This window comes from Jaculus jaculus, chromosome 8 (assembly GCF_020740685.1).
Source record: "Jaculus jaculus isolate mJacJac1 chromosome 8, mJacJac1.mat.Y.cur, whole genome shotgun sequence".
NCBI classification, from domain to species: domain Eukaryota; kingdom Metazoa; phylum Chordata; class Mammalia; order Rodentia; family Dipodidae; genus Jaculus; species Jaculus jaculus.
This window is the reverse complement of record NC_059109.1, coordinates 102,257,205-102,279,333: the sequence shown is the minus strand read 5'-3', so window position 1 is coordinate 102,279,333 and position 22,129 is coordinate 102,257,205. Positions and strand designations below refer to the sequence as shown.

Genomic DNA, 22,129 nt, shown 5'->3' with positions numbered 1-22,129 from the left:
TATTCAGAAAGTTCCTGCAGACAGAACAGCAGGTCACTGAGCTTTGAGCAAGCATGCCAGGAAATGGCATAAACAACAGTCACAGATAAAGCTTGGGTCTCAGATTTAATGGTGCTGGCTTAATGTATATCAACACTATCTAGCTGCACTGGGATCCCTCTGCTCCAAAATCAAAGGTCACCATATTGTGGAAAAAAAAGAGTTCAAGTTAAGTGCTCAAGCCAATGAAACATTAAACAAGTGCACCTGCATTTTTGCAGCAAATAATTCCAGTGGGGATTTCATGTTGCTGTGGATACAAAGGGAGGCACAGCTCAAAGATACTTGTAAAGCAGAGAGGGATTAGAGTATCCAGGGAAATAAGTAAAAGGTATTGTGTTTCATTCCATGTTTCAGGAGGACAGCTACAAAATTAGGTCTAAACATCCTTTCCTTCAAATAAAGAGGATCACACTGCCAATTTACTGTAAGCATAAAAAAGAAGCAGAAAACTTTTCATGTCGCTTATCCTTCTAGGCAGTAGAAACCTGTCAGTCTGCTAGGCCATCGCTCATTATTTTTAATATTTTTGCTGATTTTCTTGGCACAGTGAATGCAGCTGGTCAGAGAAAGTGATTTAATTAACTGCTTTTATTAATGCTTCTATTTGAACAGATAATGTAGAGAAAATGATTACCTCACATCAATCTAAATGTTTCAACTTAATTTACTGAAACCCTCTGCTTTCTGAATTGTTCAAACATTGAATAACTATTTGCCAAATGACAACAAATCTTAGCTCAAGATCTATATGTGGGGCTGGGAAGATATCTCAGCTGTTAAAGGTGCTTGCTTGCAAAGTCTGCCAACCTGGGTTTGATTCCCTAGTAACCAAGTAAAACCAGATGCACAGTGGGGAAGGAAGGAAGAGAGGGAGGGAGGGAGGGAGGGAGGGAGAGAGGGAGCGAGGGAGGGAGGAAGGGAGGAAGGGAAGGAAGGTAAAAGAAGGGAAAGAAGGGAGGGAGGGAGGAAGAAGGAAGAAAGAGAAGAAGGAAGGAAAGGAAAATGGAAGGAAAGGAGGGAGGGAGGGAGAGGGGAAAGAAAGTAAAAAGAAGGGAAGGAAAAAGGAAAAGAAAGAAGAGAGCAAATGTCTTTGGGGATGTACTTTTGAGGCTATTGAGAGCCTAGTACATGCTTCTCTTCCTCCCTCCCTCCCTCTCTCTCTCTCTCTCTCTCTTTCCTGGCCACCATGATGTGAGCACTTCTGCCCTACCTTGTGCTCCTGACACAATGATGTCCTTCTCCACAGGCTCAAGGGGATGGATCCAAGAGACACTGAAATCTCAGAAACTATGAATCAAAATAAACCCTTCCTCCTTTTCAGCTTTTTCTTAGGCATTTTGTCAGTGATGGAAATGTGAATAACATCCCACCTGCCCCCATGACTGTTTTTCAGACTTGGCTCCTGCTGTGTTTCTTAAGATTTCTACCCAATATCAAATGGTACATAAGGGGGCCAGCTTGGCATCTCCTTATTCTTCCACAGCACTTGTGTATTGTTCTGTTTGCACCAGGATAAAGCATCCAATGAGTAGGAATGACAGCCTCAATCCTTCCTCTGCAGGGAAACTGCTGGGTTCAGGGCTGAGGGGGGAGTTAGGGTGTTTAACTGATTAGTGTGGTGGTTTGAATGCATGGCTCCACAGATTCAGGCATTTTTATTATTAAGACTGAGCTTGCAGTTTGAGTATCTAGCAGGTGCAGCCTTTCTAGGAAAGAAGTATGTCACTGAGGCAGATCTTAAACTCCAGTCCTAAGGTAGATAAAGAGCAATTTGAGCTTTGCCTGTTCATGTTTGCTAGCTGCTTGATGGTGTATCTCTCTGCTTGGATCTATGGAAGTGAACCAGCTTTTTCTACCATCGATGGTGTTTCCCTAGGAACCCATAAGCCTGAAATAAACCCTTTCCTCCCATAAGCTACTCTGGCCAGATGTTTGTCACAGCAACCAAGATAACTGCAATGGTAAGGATGCATGGTGTCTTTGTGTTTTTGGGAGAATGAGGCTTACATGAGAAAAGTGGAAATGGCAGGATGGAGCTGATGGGGCCAAGGAGGAACGGAGGCCAAGTCACAGATCAATGACCCTATTCCCTGAATTTCTAATACAGCAGGTCTGGGGCATAAGGCAAGAATTTATACTTCTGGAATATGGTTTTCTATATTACTTTACTCATCTCTGTGAGCCAATACCTGACATGGTGCAACTTAAGGAAGAGAAATAATTTTGTATTACAGTTTGAGGGAATAGAGTCCATCATGGTATGAAAGGCCTGGCAATGAAAGCATGAAGTAACTGTATTGTACCCACAGTCAGGAAGCAGATAGAGATGGATATGGGCACTCAGCTGGCTTTTCCTTCTTAAAAAAAAAAAAGAAAAGAAAGCTTTTTAATTTTTTTTTTATTTGAGGCAGAGAGAATTTGTGTGCCAGGGCCTCACCTACTAAAACTGAACTCTGGACACTTGCATCACCTAATGGGCATGTGCACCCTTGTGCCTGCCTCACCTTTGCACATCTGGCTTATGTGGGATCTGGAGAGTTGAACGTGGGTCCTTATGCTTCGCAGGCAAGTGCTTTAACCACTGAGCAATCTTTCCAGCCCTCCTCCTTTTTTAAAATGAGAGAGAGAAAATTGGTGTGCCAGGGCCTCCAGCCACTGCAATCAAACTCCAGATGTGTGGCCATCTTGTGCATATGTGTGACCTGGTATGCTCACATCCCCTGTGCATCTAGCTTATGAGTGATCTGGAGAGTTGAATGTGAGTCTTTTGGCTTCGCAGGCAAGTGCCTTAACTACTAAGCCATGTTTTGAGTCCTTTTCCTCCTTTTTAATCACTCTGAGACCCCAATCCATAGGATGATCCTCCCCACATTCAGTACTGACTCTTAGCTATACCCTAGACTCTTCTCAGATTTCAGTGACCCTTAGACTCTCTGGAGGGTTATGAAGCATAAAACACTAGGCTCCATTCCTGGGCTCCTGACAGTCCTGACAGGGCTGGCCCTGATGATCTGACTATTGAGGTGCTAATCAGCAAATCATATATCTGACCTCACTCACAAATCAGAAATAAAGTACTGTGTTTGTTAAGACAAACCTCCTCCCATCCTATATTTCTTTCCAGCAAAGATTTCTTGTGATGCAGCACAGGGAAGACAGGTAAAATTCCTTTTAGAGATGCAAGAATTCCACCAAAGCCTTCTCGCCAAATCCTACAGACTTCTCGCCAAATCCTTGCTTTTCCACTGCCTTTGTCTAGGCCCACATGCTTTGAAATGGACAATTTAAGATTACTGCCTAGAAAGAAATAACCAACTAAGAGAATCAAGGGTGATGAAGGGTGGTCTAGCAGATGATGCAGGGCTTGCCCATGTCACCTGCCAATGCCTTCCTACATCTCTCTGCCAAAGGGTATCCTCTGAGTGTGGGAGCTAGCGGAACATGTTGATGAACAGTCCAGGGTGCCATGCAACAACTGATGAGCAGGGGTCTCCTCACCCCTCAGAGGGACTTCTCAGTTATCTCTCTATGACAGCCCCAGTGGGATGGATCTCAGCTGCCTATAATAGCAACCCACTGACAACTGTGTTGGGAGGTTGCTTTCTTGTCTTTTCTCACTCTCCTGTCTCAGACCCCTGCTCTCTCAGATGGCCCCTCAGACTACTCCCACATGAATTACCTCCACCAAAACTATTTGGTTTTCAGTCTAGTTTGAATGAGCGAAAACTGAGATCAGGGGAAGCAATGCTACCATCCGAACACGCTTCAGTAGCAGGAAGTGAGGATGAAGTAGGCTGAACACAGTACCCAGTACCCAGTCTGTGCTCATGGGAATGTGAAGCACACTGCTTCTACCTAGCACGCTTTGCGACAAAGAAACACCAAGAACCCACAAAATGTCAATAAGCAGTTAGCATTCAAAAACACTTAGTACTGACCAAAAAGAATCACTTTTTTTTTTTTGGATTCTGAGGTATGTAAAGTAGGAAAGATGCCACAAAAGGAGAAGAATGGATAATTTCAGTTAATGAACATGCTTTTACTTAACACTAATTATATTTAAATAAGAATGAGACTGGAAAGCCTAGTTATGACAGGTGAACCAGGGTGTGGTCCAGGCCATTCTACCATTGGGCTAGCCCTGCCAGGCCATTCTTTTTCTTATGGTACAATGTCCCCTTATTCTTTCTTGAAGAGGCTAAACTTCTGGACTAACACACCCCTCCCTAATCCTCCTCCCCTGACAACCACCAGATCCACTTCTGCATCAGGCCCTAGTGATCCCACAGTGATAACACCACCACAAAATAGTAATATGTGACCTGCTCCTGGGCCTCTGCCTTGAGGAGTGACTACCTGCTCCCCAGGCTCCATGGAAGGCAGTGCATGCATACCACCATCCTTATAACATGCTACTTTAACCCTGGTGTCAACAAACCAGTCAAGGGGAGAGAAGCCCTTCCGTTTACATGATAGGGACCCATAGGGACAGAACAGTCACAATCACCAACCTGCTCATGGGAGGTTAGTTCTGAGATTAGCAAGTAAGCACTGACTATTTAATTAGTCCCCTAATTAGTGACAGGCTACACTGAAGGTTTCAGATGTCCTCAGATGAATATAAAGATACAGAGCCTAATTAAGCTGCCCTAGGCTGGTAAGTGCCAGTACCCACAGCTGGGCCGGATGCTGTGGAACTGTGTTGCCTGATAACAGGAATTATGGTCACTTGGCTATAATCAATGCTGTGAAAATATGCCTGGCCAGTTCCAAGCTATTCCTTACCTCAGTTTGCCCAACCTGATGAAGGACCAAGTCCAGCTGGGAGATCTGAGGCTTCATCCTTTGATGGGATTATTTGGCCTTTTTGTCCTTCTTTCTTTTTTTTTAACAAAAGTTTTTCAATAATGGAACTGGAAAACAATGAGCATACAGGCTATATTCAGCCTGTCAGTGCCTCCTGTGAATGACAGCATATCACTTCTGTAATTGTATAAAGGGTCTTGGGGACACTAATAGCTGTCATCCCATGGCTCACTTGTGCATTTTTCTAGTGCCATCTCAGGATCTTTAAGAGAGTCTATATTAGAATTGAATCAGGAAGAAATTAAAATGATAGACAAAAATAATCACACTGTTGTTAGGACAAAATACCGTAAGACACAGAAGCTTAGGGACCTGTGCTGCAATTCAATAAACAGTAACTGCTTTGCCCCTCTCCACATTGAGACATGGCAGAAGTCAAGCCCAGCCCTGAGAATATTCCATTTTTCATCATCACAAGTGTGTCATCTTCCATGATCTCCAGTGCCCTTGGTGCCACCTATGGCACCAGTGAGAGTGGCACCTACATCAGTCATTTTTGCCATGCAGTGGACATCATCACCATCTGTGGCCTGGTGGCAGTAAAGTTCATCACCAACTCGCTGACTGATGGTCTCACCCACAGTAGGACTTTCCTCCATCTGGGTGATGGCCTGAAAAGGGGGCTGAGAGACCTGCATGTTGGCATTGTGAAGTATGCAGGTGGGCAGGTTAGTGCCACCCAGCATCTGCCTGGCAATGGGCATGAGCATGATCCTCATCTTTGTGTAGGTGCTCAGTCTCTATGGTTTCACCGGGGCCCTTACCTTTTCCACAGAGTAGCCCCCTTTTGTTAACCAGCCACAGACTATGATGTAACAACTATCCCTCTTACTCCATAGTGAACAGCCCAACACACACACACGAGCAACTACCCTCTCTGTTGTTGGTCTTGAAAATGGAGTATCCTAGTGCTCAACATCTTTTGTACTCACCTGTCCCTGTCCCATGCCATGGATATCTGTGCCTATTCATCTCCCATCCAGGTCCCTGATCTGTGAGGACGTCAGCCTCTGGCTGCCACACATACACCTTAGAGTTCTCTGTGTATAAGAAGGAATTAGAGCTGTCACTTTTCTCCACACTGGTTGCATATTTATTCATGTTAGATCTGACCTGTTGATGTGTCTGTGAGCACCACTGGCACCTAACTGTATAGTGACCACTAGAAGAGCATTGCCTTGTGGTCTGAGTCTCCTTGAATGGAACCACTCCCCCTGAATCCCTGAGTAGCCAGGCTGAAGGAAGGGTAGACTGCTGCCCTTCACCAATCTATGGCCCAAGCTATGCCCAATAACGTTCTTATATGTGTGTGGGATGGGAGAAGGAAGCCCTAGAGAAACTAGGAATGAAAGGAACTTACCTCAACATAATAAAGACTATATATGACAACCTTATAGTCAGCATTATACTAAGTAAGGAAAAAATGAAAGCATTTCATCTAAAATCAGTATCTACTCTTTCTAGCTCATTGCTGAGACAAACATCCAACCAGAAACAGCTTATGGGAGAAAAAGGTTTATTTCAGGCTTACAAAATCCAGGGGAAGCTTCATCATGATGGAAGAAGCTGATTCACTTCATCATACATCCACAGCACAGAGAACATAAAGCAGCCATAGCTTAAGCTGGCTCTCTATACACCTTAGGGCTGGACTCAAGATCGAATCCTAGTGACACCTCCTCCAGGAGGGCTCTGCCTCCTATAGACTGAGTAGGCTGCTCAATCAAAAATATCTTAGGGGCTGGAGAGATGGCTTAGCAGTTAAGCGCTTGCCTGTGAAGTCTAAGGACCCCGGTTCAAGGCTCGATTCCCCAGGACCCACATTAGCCAGATGCACAAGGGAGTGCACGCATCTGGAGTTCGTTTGCAATGGCTGGAAGCCCTGGCATGCCCATTCTCTCTCTCTCTTTCTCTCTCTCTCTCTGCCTCTTTCTCTCTCTGTCTGTCGCTCTCAAATAAGTAAATAAAAATTAAAAATTAAAAAAATATCTCGGCTATGGAGACACTATATTCAAACCACCACTCTACTCTTATTCAATATACTGACTGAAGTGTTAGCTAGAACAATAAGGCAAATAAATAAATATAATATAATAAAAATACAAATAAGAGCAGAAGCCAATTTCTAGTTGTAGGCAATATGATCCTGAACTCAAAAGACCCTAATAATTCTACCAGGAAACTGTCAGATCTCATAAACAGTTTGAGCAAATTGATAGAATTCAAAATCATCATGCAAAAAAATCAGTAACTTTCCTATATACTAATAATGAATGTGCTGAGATTTCCCAATAGCTTCAAATAAATAAACAAAATACCTATGAAAAAACCTACCCAAGTAAGTGAAAAACCCTCTACAATGAAAACTTTTAGACACTGAAAAATTAGATACTAGAAGATGGAAAGGTCCTCACATTCACAGATTAGCAGAATTAATATTGTAAAAATGGCTACATTACTAAAAGAGATCTTTATCGGCTCAACACAATCCCTATCAAAATTCCAACAATATTTTTCACAGAACTAGAAAGAACAATCCTAAAATTCTTTTTTAAAAAAATATTTCTATTTTTATCTAATTGAGAGAAAGAGAGAGGGAGGCAGATAGAGGTCCTCCAGCCACTGCAAACAAACTCTAGATGCATGTACCACCTTTTGCATCTGGCTTATGTGGATACTGGAGAATTGAACCTGGGGACTTAGGATTCACAGGCAAGTACTTTAACTGCTAAGCCATCTCTCCAGTCCAACAATTCTAAAATTCTTTAGGAAGCAAAAAATACCCTCAAATATACAAATTAGTCTTAAGCAGAAAGAGAAATGCTGGAAATATCACAACATGTAAAGCCACAGTGCCAAATACCAAAACAGACACACAGACCAATGAAAGAAAATAGAGGATCTTGTCCCTTTAACAAATGGTGCTGAAAACACTGGTCATCTACACACAGAAGAATGAAGCTAGATCTGCATCTGTTGCTTGTACATGCATCAATTCAAAATAGATCAATGACCTTAATGTATGACCTAAAATTCTAAAATGGCCAGAGGGAAACAGAAAAAAAAAACAAACAAACACTAAGTTGTAGGAATAGGTAGGGACTTTCTGAAAAAGATGAATAGCTCAGAAAATGTTACCAAAAGTTAACCAATGTGGTTGTATAAAATTAAAAAGGTTCTGCACAACAAAGTAAACAGAATGAAGAGACAGCCTACAGAATGGGAGAACAATCTTCCAAATACACATATGACAAAGTAAAAAGAATGAAGAGACAGCCTACAGAATGGGAAAACAATATGACATGGGGTTAATATCTAGAATCTATAAAGAACTCATGCTATTAAATGCCTAAACAACCACTTAATAGATGGGCAAATGAATTGAACAAATAATTCTCAAAAGAAAAAAAAATTAAATGGCCAATAAATTTTGCAAATTGTTCACTATCCTTAGTCATCGGGGAAATACAAATTAAAACTATATTGGGATTGTATGTTTCCCAAATCAGAATGTCTATTATCAAGAGTAGAAATAGCTGGGCATGGTGGCGAACGCCTTTAGTCCCAGCACTCAGGAGGCAGAGGTAGGAGGATCGCCATGAGTTCGAGGCCACCCTGAGACTACATAGTGAATTCCAGGTCAGCGTGGGCTAGAGTGAGACCCTACCTCAAGAAACCAAAAAAAAAAAAACAAACCAAAAAACAAAAAATAAAAAAATAAAAAAAAACCAACCAACCAAACAAACAAACAAAAAAGAGCAGAAATAATAACAAATGCTGGGGAAGATGTGGGGAAAGTATACTGTCAGTGGGAGCATAAACTAGTTCAGATACTATGGAACTCACTATGAAGTTTCCTCATAGAAGTGAAGACAAAACTATCATATGTGCCAACTATGATACTCCTGGGTATATGCCTGAAGAAACCCAAGTCACTATATACACACATGTTTGTTACTGTGCTATTCTCAACAACCAAGATATGAAGCCAGCCTAGATGCCCATTCACAGATGAATGGATAAGGAAAATGTGGGGGGAAAATATATATGTACCCATACAAAGGAATTTTATTCAGCTGTAAAGAAAAATAAAATTATGTCACATGAAAAGGATGGAACTGGAAGTCATATTATTAAGCAAAATAGGCTAGACTGAGAAAGAAATATCACATCTTCTCTCATACACATAAAATATACATGTATGCATAGATACATATATGACACAAAGGCAGAGGAGAACTGTGAGGTGGGAGGCAGGGGTTGAAAAGAAGGGTAAGGGAAGAGGTAAGGAGGTGGGGGAGAAAGACAAAATAAACTGTTTTCTCTTGTATGTGGAATCCAGATTTAACTACTTCTGTGTGTATACATACATACATATATATGACATGAAAGTAGAAGGAAGACTATTTGGAGGAAAGAAAAGAACAAGTGAGCAGGGAGGAGTGACAGAAAGGTTAGGGAAGGTAAAATGATAAATATTCATGAAAATGTCTAGATGAAAATTATTAATTTTTATGGTAACTAAAAAATCATAAACACACAATTTGATTATTTTGTGGTTTAATTCTTATCTGGAGCTAGAAACTTCTTGTATAGACTAGGCTATTCTAGAACTTACTGCATAGTCCCTGGGCTAGCCTTGACCTTTCAGCAATCCTCCTGCCTTGGCCTGAGTGCTGAGATTACAGGCATGAGCCACCCTGTCTGGATCTTATTTCCTTTAATCAAACTTTCTAAATTGGGGGAAAGCTTCTTCTTGCTTCTTTGGAAGGTCTTTTAGACCTCATTGATACATTCTCCTTTTGGAACCAGTGTCTCTTCAATGAATAACAAATTCACCCAGGGATGTGGCTATTAATCTGAGAACAGAGTTCCCTCTTGACTTCTACTAGGGTTTATTGAATTCTGAGGGTCACAAGCACCTTTGGGCTGGCAGAACCTAGGGTAGGGTCTCATGTTGTTATCCTCCCTCAGCACAGACAAGGAAGGGCACCCCTTGGGACCACATGGGCTGGCAGCTGAGGTGAGCTTACTGCCAAGGCTGAGTTCTTTCTCAATTTTTCCAGTGGTTAAGTTTTAAAGAAATCTTACTTAAAAAAAAAAGCAGGGCTGAGAAGAGCATATCTGTAACACCCGGACTGCCTAAACCAAGATCTTCTGTCCCTAAGAACGGGGACAGCCACAGATACACTATCCATCAATCAGAAGAACTATAGCTTGAAAATAACTCAGGTCCGTTATGTGATGCACACCTATAATGTCCAGCAAACCATCTTCAGGTCTATCCTTTCACATTCAACTCACTGCCTTGTAGGTCACAGGAGCCAGAGTTTTCTTCCTCTGGGTTCCCCCCACTCCAAGTGGATCAGTCTAACTTTCCCAGCTCAGCTGCTGACTGCTGTAGATATCCATGCCCCGGCAGAGCAGAGGATGGGAAAGAAAGCTAAGGCACCTGGGCAGGTGGCACCCACACTGGTCCCTCCTTGGCTCTCTTCCCAGTTGCTTCCTCACAGAGCCCTCGGGAGACAGATGCATGAAAAAAGGGGAGGGAACAAGTTAGCCTAGCCTGGCTCTCACCCTGTCTGACCCACATCCCCACTCTTCTCCTCAGCCAGCAGCCAGGTGTCTCCCAGAGATCACAGTGACTTCAAAGGAGCTGAGAACAGGGCCTCTGGCTCATCTGCTCAGTGCTGGAGGAAACTCCAGGGTGAGGAGGGAGGCAGAGAATTGGGGACAGTGGTGTGCATTTCTAGGGAAACACATGCCAGTGTCATGTGGCACTGGAGGCCTCGGACACCATGCCCTAGGAAGGATAAGACACAGGGCTTACTTATACTCCCAACAACCCAAAATATGAAGTTTTGTCCTAACAGGTATAACTGTGGATGGATGACAGCCGAGGATCAAAGAGAATGTTACTTTAAAAGCAAACTGACAAACTGGAGAGATGGCAGTTGTTAAAGGCACTTGCTTGCAAAGCTTGATGACCTAGGTTCAATTCCCCAGTACCCATGCAAAGCCACATGCACGAAGTAGTGCATAAAACTTGAGTTTGTTTACAGTGCCAAGAGGTCCTGGTGCCCATTCTCTCTCTCCCTCCCTCACTACAAATAAGTAAGTAAAATATTTTTTAAAACAAAACACAAACCTTGAGTCTGGGAGATGGCTCACTGGTTAAAGGTGCTTGGTTGCAAAGCCTTCCCACCTGGGTTCAATTTCCCAGTCCCCATATAAAGCCAGATAAAGTGGTACATTCATCTGAAGTTCATTTGCAATGGCAAGAAGCCCTGGCATGCCCATTCTCTCCTCTTCTCTCTCCTTTCCTCCTTTGCTTCACAAATAAATACATTAAAAATATTTTCAGGCTGGAGAGATGGCTCAGCGGTTAAGCGCTTGCCTGTGAAGCCTACGGACCCCGGTTCGAGGCTCAGTTCCCCAGGTCCCACGTTAGCCAGATGCACAAGGGGGCGCACGCGTCTGGAGTTCGTTTGCAGAGGCTGGAAGCCCTGGCGCGCCCATTCTCTCTCTCTCCCTCTATCTGTCTTTCTCTCTGTGTCTGTTGCTCTCAAATAAATAAGTAAATAAATAATTGAAAAAAATATTTTCTAAAAAGTCTAAGGGTGGTGGCATATGCCTAAAATCCCAGTAATTTGGGAGGCAGAAGCAGAAGAATCAAAAGTTTGAGGACACTCAGGACAACACAGTGAGAAACCATGTTTAATATAATACATACATACATAGATCCCAACACCCCATTGACTCCAGGTCCAGAGCTGACATCCTAGAATCCTAGGTTCTGACTCTGAACAAGCCACTTTAGCTTCCCCGTGTGCACCTCAGCACTCAGGCAAATACGGAAAGAACAAAGGCACAGATGTTATGTAGACACTGCTTTCTGCAAGGACTGTTGTCGTGTGCTTTGAAGAGAAGACGAAATGTACTTTGTAACTTCTTACATGGAAATAATGTAAGAGCAAAGACTGTATCCTTTGTGCCACCAGATGACAGGCTCACCAGGTCTGGAAGAAGACGTGCCTGTGCTGGATCTCACGTGGACTTTCCAGGAAAACACCTGCAGAGTCTGATAATGCAGGCCAAGAGAGCGCTTTTATTCTAAATCATGTTTCTAAAATGGGGGGTTAATCCTCATTGGTAGGTAGTGCTTTGTGAAGTTTTTTCAATTTCATTCCAAGACAAATCATGTATAAAATTTAGTGGCAGCTATACTGGTAAAAGTGAAATATGCAGTAGGTTACTATGGTGATTGCTAATTTAAAATAATTAGAGAAAATAATGAGAAAATGATTTCCTCTCTTAAGTATTAGAGATCTGTAAGATAACACCAGTCTATTTTTAGTGTATATAATCTCTGTAATGATGATAGAGAATTATGAGTATTTTTAAATGCTTTAAAAAGATCACTCTGCTTGGGAAATTTAATTAACCTAGAACCTACACTGAAACTTATAAATTGTCTTTATTGAATCTAAGTCAATTCCATAAAAATAAAATTACCTATGTGTATTTTTAAAATAATCATTTTAACCAAAATGTTTTAAGTATTACAGCCAAATTAAGATTTAAGGGTTGCTTATGGTCATTTCTTGATTCCCCTAATTTCACATTTCTACCCTGCTAAGTCATCCTTCAAAAATGGTCGCATAGCATTTGTAGTTTAGAAATCTTAGGTGCAGGGACACATCAGGACAAGTCAGCACTCAGACTACAATGGGGCACCCACAGGAAATGAATGTTCACGATGCTTCCATTATTTCATTCCTGCAGTGAAATATTGCTGCAAACTGACCACAATACTTAAACATGTGAATATATTACTAACTGCAGTAATAGCATACAATTTATTTCTGGTTAAGTAACATTTATTATAGAGAATTGAACAAATTGTTGAGAAAGTAAGAGAAGTAAGTTTTTTATTTCCTTTTTCTGGTTAATGTAATGTTAGAGTGAAATCATGCTTTGGGGTTCCCTTGTCTCTCTGCTAACCATCACAGACACTTTTCAGGGGTCCTTGTCTGAATTCCAGAGAACCCATCATCCTCCAGGTAGTAATGGTTGGCTTCCAGAGGAGTCATGTTGAGCTGCATTTTCCATCCTCCTTTGACCTTTCAATGCCTATAGTTTTTTAAAATTTTTTTGTTTATTATTTATTTATTTGAGAGTGACAGACAGAGAAAGAGGGAGAGAGAGAGAGAAAGAGGGAGAATGGGTGCACCAGGGCTTCCAGCCACTGCAAACAAACTACAGATGGGTGCGCCCCCTTGTGCATCTGGCTAACGTGGGCCCTGGGGAATCGAGCCTCGAAACAGGGTCCTGAGGCTTCACAGGCAAGTGCTTAACTGCCAAGCCATCTCTCCAGCCCCTAGTTTTTTTGTTTGTTTGTTTGTTTGGGTTTTTGTTTGTTTGTTTTCCGAGGTAGGGTCTCGCTGTAGCCCAGGCTGACCTGGAATTCACTATGTAGTCTCAGGGTGGCCTTGACTTCTTGGCAATACTCCTACCTCTGCCTCCTGAGTGCTATACCTATAGTTTTTAATAATAGCCAAAGTTCTTCATGTAATCCTAAACAAATGATTTAGAAAAAAGGGGGGATCTTTTAATTCCAGTATCTAGGGTCTCTAAAAATCAAGGTCTTTCAGATATTTATGAATAGTTTTAAAGAGTAAATGGGGACTGGAGAGATGGCTTAGCAGCTAAAGGCACTAGCTTGCAAAGCCTGATAGCCTGGGTTTGATTCCCTAGTACCCATGTAAAGCCAGAATGTACAAAGTGGCACTTATATCTGGAGTTCATTTGCAATGGCAAGAGGCCCTGGCATGCCAATTCTCATTCTCTCTCTCCTTGCAAATAAATAAATATAAAAAAAGAGTAAATGGCTGGGCGTGGTGGCGCACACCTTTAATCCCAGTACTTGGGAGGCAGTGGTAGGAGGATCACCCTGAGACTTGAATTCCAGGAGAGTCTGAGCTAGAGTAAAACCCTACCTTGAAAAACAAAACAAAACAACAACAACAAAAAAAGAGTAAATGGGCATGGTTAACAGGTACAGGGGTGTTACTGATAGAAAGAATAAATCCTAATATTTTAGAGCATAGTTGGACATCAAAATAGCTAGTAGAAGAGATTTTGAACATTCCCAAGTAATGACACATGTCTGAATTGGTAGATAAGCTAGTCAGCAAGTTCTGATATTACATATCATGTATATACTTTGGAATATCACCCTATGCCCACAAATGTGAGCAACTACATGTCAATTAAAAATAAAAATATTTTTTAAAAAATAAAATAAACGAAAAAATCAAGTCTGAGAGAGGTGAGGCAATACAGACAGGGCTCCAAGTCAGGTCCTGGATATGCCAGGACAGGATCACAGGTTCCTGGACTCTAACCAAGGGTGCTTTCTGTTTAAGAGTGCTAAAATTTAATAATCACTAAGGAGAGACTGGGGAAGTTGGAACTCCTTAGGAAATATCTATCAGGAAAACAAGTTCTTAAAGGAAGCCCATTTTGGATTCTTGGGATAACAAGCCTGTCTTACTTGAAGGGTTATTTTTGGCAGCCAAAATATGGGACTAAAAAAGTGATTCCAGCTACTGTGCCATTTCTTAATGCCGCTCAGTGACACATAAGGTAAAAAGCAGTTTCTAAACCTGCCTGAGTATATGGAGCACTTGTTAAAATGCCTCCTCCAGGAGTTTTGATTCTGTCTTTTGTGCTCTGGATTCTAGGAACTTAAATCCTTAACAAATGTTCTATGTGATTCTCATAATCTTCCCAGTAAGGGAAACACTTGTCTAGAATAGGGCTAGCAAACACTTTCTGGGAAGGGTCAAATTGTAATAGGTCACATTTGCCTGAGGTTCAGTTTGCTACCCCTATTTACATCTTATGCAATGTGTTAGCAGACAAACTCAAAATCTGTTTTCTGAGGGGGATGGTTAGAATATCTTCAGATATAGGAAATAGATTATTATTATTATAAAAATAAATGGATACATAAATACATTAATAAACAACTCACCAAAATACCAGTGTCTCTAGGAACGAAATCCCAACACTGGATGCACCAACCACAACAATTCTGGCATTGACAGTTACTTTAGGTTCTAGCGTTAGTTTTCTGTTTGTATGATTCAAGGCATAACCTGGCTGGAAGAAAACAGACATAGATGGACTTGAGGAAGATGTAACTGAATCAACACCCAGAGATGAGCAATTAAGAGATGTTACTTAATCAACCCACAGCTGCCAAATCAAACCCAATAATGGCAATGGTAAAGGGGGTTGGAAGGTGTTTTTATAAAATTAATATAACAATGTGATAATATGCCTAACACATAGGCTAGGTCACAAAAAATGCTTAATTTAGATATTTTTGTCTTTTTTAAAAAGTTTTTTTAATTAACAGCTTCCATAAGTATAGATAATAAACCATGATATTTCTTCCTCCATTCCCATTCTCCCCCTCTCAAATCCACCCTCCATCTACCTTCCAATTAGTTTCTTTTGTCTTATTACTGAGAAATTTCATTAAGACTTACAGTTATTTAATGATTAGCGTTGGCAAAGTACATAATTCTACAAGACAGCCAAGCTGTTCCCCGAGAATTTCAGTTCCATAAAAGTCCCAAAGCCTTTCCAAAGTTTCCCCCAAAACTTCTGAGTGAAAATTAAATTATGTTATTTGGGTAACTGAAGCCAAGGATTTTCTCTTATTGATTTCTGTATTTTTCCTACCACTTAACAAAGTACCTTGTAAACAGCAGATTCTCAATAATATTCATTGAATGATGAACATTTGCTGGATGACCAAATGGTGTTAAAAGTTATGTGTACATGGGCATGGTGGCACACACCTTTAACCCCAGCACTTGGGAGGCAGTGGTAGGAGAATTGGGAGGAGTTTGAGGCTACCCTGAGATGACATAGTGAATTCCAGGTCAGCCTGGACCAGAGTGAGACCCTACTTCAAAAAACAGAAAACAAAATAACAACAACCCCCCCCCCCGCCCCACGTTAAAAGATAAGATTTATTCAATCTTTCAGATACCTCGGTATCACAAAGGATTCTTAGAATCACAGATAGGAACTATGATCCCTTTAGCATCAATGTTTGTAAGAATGACCCAGATCAGTGGTTGATTTACTTTCCTGCAGAAGTTAGACATCCACAAAAGGAGAGTTTTAGAAGGGTATGTGTGTGTTTCTTGAAAGAATGTGAGAGATTATATGCCAAGGGATTTTGGTTTTATTCTTAATGCACATTTTTATTTGGTGCTTGCTATGTTTCTGGAAAATTACAAGAATGAAAGCTGACCTCTCATCAGAAACAATAGAGGACAGAAGCCAGTAGGAGGACCATATCAGTAGTCTTGATAAATCATCAGGAAGTCATCCTTTGGGTCTAGACATTCACACCAAGAAAGTCAAACCTACTTTTCATTTTCTTAAATTCTGAGATCAATCCTAAGCATTGGAAGGCTGTAAGAAAGTTCTGTTTTGGTTTTTTTAAAAAATATATTTTATTTATTTGAGAGAAAGAAGGGGGGAGGGAGAGAATGGGCACGCCAGGGCCTCCAGCCTATGCAAACGAACTCTAGGTGCATATATGCCCCCTTGTGCATCTGGCTTACGTGGGTCTTGGAGAATTGAACCAGGATCTTTTGACTTTGCAGGCAAATGCCTTAACCACTAAGCTATCTCTCCAGCCCAAGAGAAAGTTCTATTTTAAAGTAGGTTTCCACCAACCTTTCAGTGCCTTAGATGGATGGCCTCAGGCTTGTCATTTACCAGATAACACCTAAGAAGAAGGGAAAACTCCCTTCTCTCCAGCTGTAGTTAGCCTAGCCACCTGGAGGCAGAAAACTGTCTTGTTCCAAGTAATGTGTTAGCAGAAATTTAAAATAAAGTTGGGAGATTCTAGATTCAGTCTATAAGTAATGTTCCTGGGGTCTCTCAGCATCTGTTTCACCCCATCCTCACCTTTAAATTTGGTACATCATGGGTTTTGGAAGACACTGGGCCCATTCCTATCTCTAATACAGGATTCTGATTGATCTGTAATCCTATATTACCTGCTCAACGACTAGCCCAGCATGGATGTGTGACCCAAATTGTCCTAAGTAGAGTATAATCCAAGATTGTTGCTTGACTACTGAGGAGAAGTCCCATGTCCCCTGCACAGTAGACATAGATATGAAGGCCTGAAGTGGCTACAGTCATCATGTCACCAAGAAAACAACCCTGGGTTGGAATTCCAAGGAGATCACAGAAAAGTAGGACAGTAAGTCCTTTCAAAGCCTGCCTGAAACCCATGCTACCTTTGGACTCTTCAGTAATTCTGTGTAATAAACTGTCCCCCAATGCATTGATTTAATACAGCTGTCATTTTTTCTTGCTCATGGGACTCTGCATCAGCAGGAAGTAAGCTAATCTGGGCTGGATTCAGCTGTAGCTTATTCCAATATGCTGACTCCAGGTCAGCCTCACATTTCTATTTTGTTGCTGACAGAAAACTGAGGTGTAGTCTCATGGAATCACAGAAGTGCAAGAAGAGAAGGTTAAAGAAGCAACGCTTCTTGTGTCTGGCCCAAGCACATCATTATGTCAGAGCCCAACACTCACAAGGTAGAGAAATACACTCACCTCAAATGGGGGAACCTTAGAGTCCTGCAAGGGGCATAGCCTAGGCAGAGATGAAAAGTGAGAATGATGGAACCCAATGCATTTCCTTGATTGTTTAAGCCACTTTGTTTCTTTTGTATAAAGCTGAAAACTTCCTAAATTGACAAACTTTCTAAATGAAAATAACGAAAAAGTATAGGTTCTTCAAATTAAAAGAATTTCTCAGAATAGATCATTGAGGAAATGTATTCACACTGGTTCACGTGGGTGTCCCAGGATATCACATTAATCCACAGGTGTGCCCCAGGGTACCACACTGGTCTAGGTGGGTGCTACAGGGTACTGCACTCAGCTTCATTTCCAACACAAGCAGGCTGTCAGCAAATCCACTTTAGTCTTGACTTTGGTGGTTAACAGTAAGGAAAGCAGGAAGCATGTAAGTTATTATGATGGCATCTAGTCACAAGTCTAATTAACAAACTGAAAATGCAAAAACATCTTAACAGAGGTCAGAAGCCAAGCTTCCTTCCATTAGCAGGTGTACTCCGACATTCCCCTCCACTGTTGGAAGTGTAAGCTAGCATTGAAACTAGGCCAGTAATGAAATTCCCTGGTAAAGAATTAGACCTCATTTATGAAACAGCTCCAGTATCACAGACACAAAGACTGCTGGGGAACAGCAGAATGGCTTTTGTTTCCCACACAATAGTGTTAACACCAACAGCTGCCAGGCCTCAGAAATCACCTTTCTAACTGCTAAATACAGAGTGGCCTCAGGGTGTCAAGAGTTAGTGATCAGTATCATAGAGAGTCCCTGTCTCAGGAGTGATGCCCTCTAAACCCAATTTTGTATGTCCAGGTTTTAATTAAAAACATACCATTATCAGATATGATAAAGTCTTCTGACCTGAAAATAATCACCTTTTTTTTTATTAGTAGATAAGGTATTTAAATGCCTCAATTTTTTTTTCCTTTCCAGCCTAGAAGCCTCTATCAGTAGCAAGTGTAAATGAAGGCTGCTTCTGCTGCTTATCTATAGGAAGCAGGTCATTTTTTAATGAAAGTAGAATATTTCCTGTTTTTACTTCCTTCAAACTACAGATTTTCATGGGAAAGTAAAACAGATAGGGTCAGGTGAAGTGGTGCCTACCTATAATCCCAGCACTCAGGAGACTAAGGCAGGAGGACCAAATGAATTTGAGACCAATCTGAAGTACAGAGAAAAACCTTCTCAAAACAAAAACAAACAAAACTCACTCTTGTTTAGAGGACCTACTTTTTACAGAAGACAGTAAATACCAAAGAGACCCAAGACTCAAATGTACAAGGAAACAGAGTCCACTGCCCGGTGCAAGACAAGTCATCTCCATCACATCTTCCAGGGCCGAGGAAATATCAGAGGAAGTAGCAGATTAAATGTGAGTGCTACTCTCACGGCTAACCTGAGAACCAACTCCAGAAAAATGGTGGTAGGCACTGAAGAGACTCAAAGCTCATCATAGCAGAAAATCAGAGGCTGCTGAGAGCTCATCATTAAAGAAGACTTATAACACATCCTCCAATGCTCAGGAAACATTGTCGAAGAGGGGGCTGTAAGTGTCACCCTGTGGTAAGTGGCATTTACAAGTGGATTGTAAGTTTAAGATTATAAGTGCCACAGGGTGGAAAGGTGTACTTTGAGGCATTGTTCCCCTGACAGAGATTCGTGCATTCATGACCCCACAGTCACTGAGGAGGGTCCTGAGTAAAATGGGGCAGGGAACAGGGAATGCAAGAGTATAACCTCATGGGAAAATGACCAATATGCAATATGTTAAATAAATAATTTACAAAACAAAGAACAAATTTGAACACATGTGTTCACAAAGAACACAAAGCACAGGCATGGAGACCCTCTGAGCTATGTGGTCTTGTCCTTTTCTCAGCCTGACCAGCTACCAAAAAAATGTCCCTTGAGTGGGAGATCCTATTTGTGGCCTGGTTTCCTTAATAAACTTAAAGAGACTTATCTACTGGCATATATTTTGTTCTTGAGATAATATCTCATGTCTCAAGATTGTCTTCAAACTCATTATGTAGCTGAGGATGATCTTGAACTTCTGATTGTCCAGCGTCCATCTCCCAAGCACTGTGATTACAAGTTTGCACTACCATGCCCTGTTTATGCAGTGCTGGGGATAGAACCTAGAGCTTTGTACATGCTGGGCAAGTACTCTACCAACTAACTACATCCCTGGTCCCTTGACTTACAATCTGAAGCAGAGAAAATGAATGTTCCTTGTAATAGTAAATTACTTCAAGGTTAAATAAAGGGACCATAAACTTTACCTCTACATCACACCACTGACAATATGGATGGGAAGTAAGATTCTTTCCTCTGATCCTTTTGAAATATTTCTATTTTCCCAATAATACTAGGTTAACATTTTAGACAAAGGGATGATTTCCAGTGTAGACATCACAATATGCTCCAGCAAGAAGGCTTAAATCATATATCATGGTGTATGCACTGATCTTTTAAAGCTAAATGTCCCTTGGCATTAATGTTGACACTGGTAATGAGTTTAAAACATAAACCTTAAATTCCATCCCTTGGATAAGAAAGGAAGTGATAACATGGGAGACCCTGTTGAAAAATTCTTGAGCTGAACTTGGAGGCTGAGGAAGGGGTGGGGTGCATAGGCAGAGAAGGAAACACACAGTATAGGTCAGGTTTAGAAGCTAAGAAGGGCTGAAATGAGAACACTGGAAACAGAGATGAGCCCATGATTGCTTTAATCTCCTTATCATTTCCTATTGCTTTAATTTTCTTTTTTTCTGGGGATAGGGAGATGGCTCGCTTAGTAGACAAAGTACTTGCCATTCAAGCCTGAGTACCAGAGTCGACCCTCCTCATATCTCAGGTAAAGAACCAAGGGCTTCTGTAATCCCACCACTCTGACCTTGAGACAGAAGGTAGAGAGAGAAGCATTTCATGGGAGCTCTCCGCAGCAGAGGGAAGTCAAAACAGAAACCCTGCTTCAATTGAGGGGGACAATGAGGATGGACCTGAAGGCCGTCTTCTAACCTCCACACTCACTCTATATGCACACATGGCACATGCATGCCTCTACTTAACATACACAAATATGTATACACATTTGTACACACACACAAGTAAATAAATAAATAACAAAGTGTAAAAACACATTTTTTTTTCTCCCACGTTCCAATCTAGACTTGCTTGCCTCTTAAAGTCTGGCTGATAACTTTGCTTGTTGAAGCATTTGCTTCATTTTATACAAACATATCCTGCCACACATTTGGGGACATTTGTCACAAATGCTAATTCCATTTTGCATTTCATGAGCCCCCTTTTAAAAAGTATAGGCAGAATTATTGAAAATCATTTGAGTTGGTTCTACTTAAGATTTTAAGTGACCAAATTTTGATATGTTGAGAACAATTTAGGATTAAATATAATCTACTTTGTAAAATATGTTAATGTGTGTGCTAGGTTAAATGTGTGTCATGACTCACACATACTTGTCGAGAGACCTTAAATACACAGGTTTGAGTTTCATACAACTGCTCTGTGTGTTTAAGAAATTGAAATTAGAAATTCATTAGATGTGCCTGGTATAGGGGTAGGAAGGTGACATGGCTTAGCATTTAAGGCACTTGCCTGCAAAGCCAAAGGACCTAGGTTAGATACTCCAGGACCCACATAAAGCAAGATGCACAAGGTGGCACATGCATCTTTATTTGCAGTGGCTGGAAACTCTGGCACACCCACTCTCTTTCTTTCTCTGTCTTTCAAATAAATAAAAATAAAATATTAAAACAGAAATTGAAATTTGTCAAATATTGTTTCACCTGAATTGTGTTGTTTCTATGTTTGACTTGGTTTCTTTCTTGCACTTAGAATAAATCTCAAAAATACCAAATTATGACTGAAAGTTTATTTCAATCACAGCTCCAAAATCAGAGGTTGCCAGAACTACAAACAGGTCAGCAAGCAAGGAAGCAGCTACAGGAAGTATAGATGATCCACATCAAAGATGCAAGGTTCATTCTAACATGCAGCATGTACAAATCTGGGATGAATCCTTTTTCTAATCACATTTCTCTTGAAGGTTATGATCAGCTTCTGGGTGTCATTAATATTGTGGGAAGGTTTGGGCTTATTTTCCTAATTCTGGCACTGAATGAGATTCCAAGCTCCTTTGAGTTTCTTCATGTGTAAAATGGAAATAAATTACAGTCACCTCTGCCTTCCTCAGCAGGCAAACATGGAGACTATTCATTAAAAATGTCTACAGATACTTTGAGCTTCCCAGGCAAAGATGTTACACAAGGTAAAATTGCACATCCTCTCTCCCATCTGCAATATGAAAGGCAAATCTTTGAAAAACACATTTTAAAAGGGCAAAACAATAAGCTCAATTTTCATCTTATGCTCATATGTATGCATGTTTTCTTACAGAGGGCCTCCAAGGACTTCAAAGAGAGCTCTGTCCATGCAAGGAAATGGAGAATGGAGAGATTCAAACCCATTAGGAGTAAAATTTCTGAAATCCTTAATAAGCCTACTATTGCT

The 22,129-nt window shown here is 41.1% G+C and overlaps 1 protein-coding gene across 1 annotated transcript in view; it reads right to left on the bottom strand.

The window, feature by feature from the left end:
* Cfap61 (cilia and flagella associated protein 61) overlaps positions 1-22,129 on the bottom strand; it is a 330,508-nt gene that overhangs the window by 125,954 nt on the left and 182,425 nt on the right. The window contains exon 18 of the mRNA XM_045156198.1: positions 14,948-15,075. Coding sequence (XP_045012133.1) covers positions 14,948-15,075 — 128 coding nt within the window. The remainder of the gene's footprint in view (positions 1-14,947; positions 15,076-22,129) is intronic.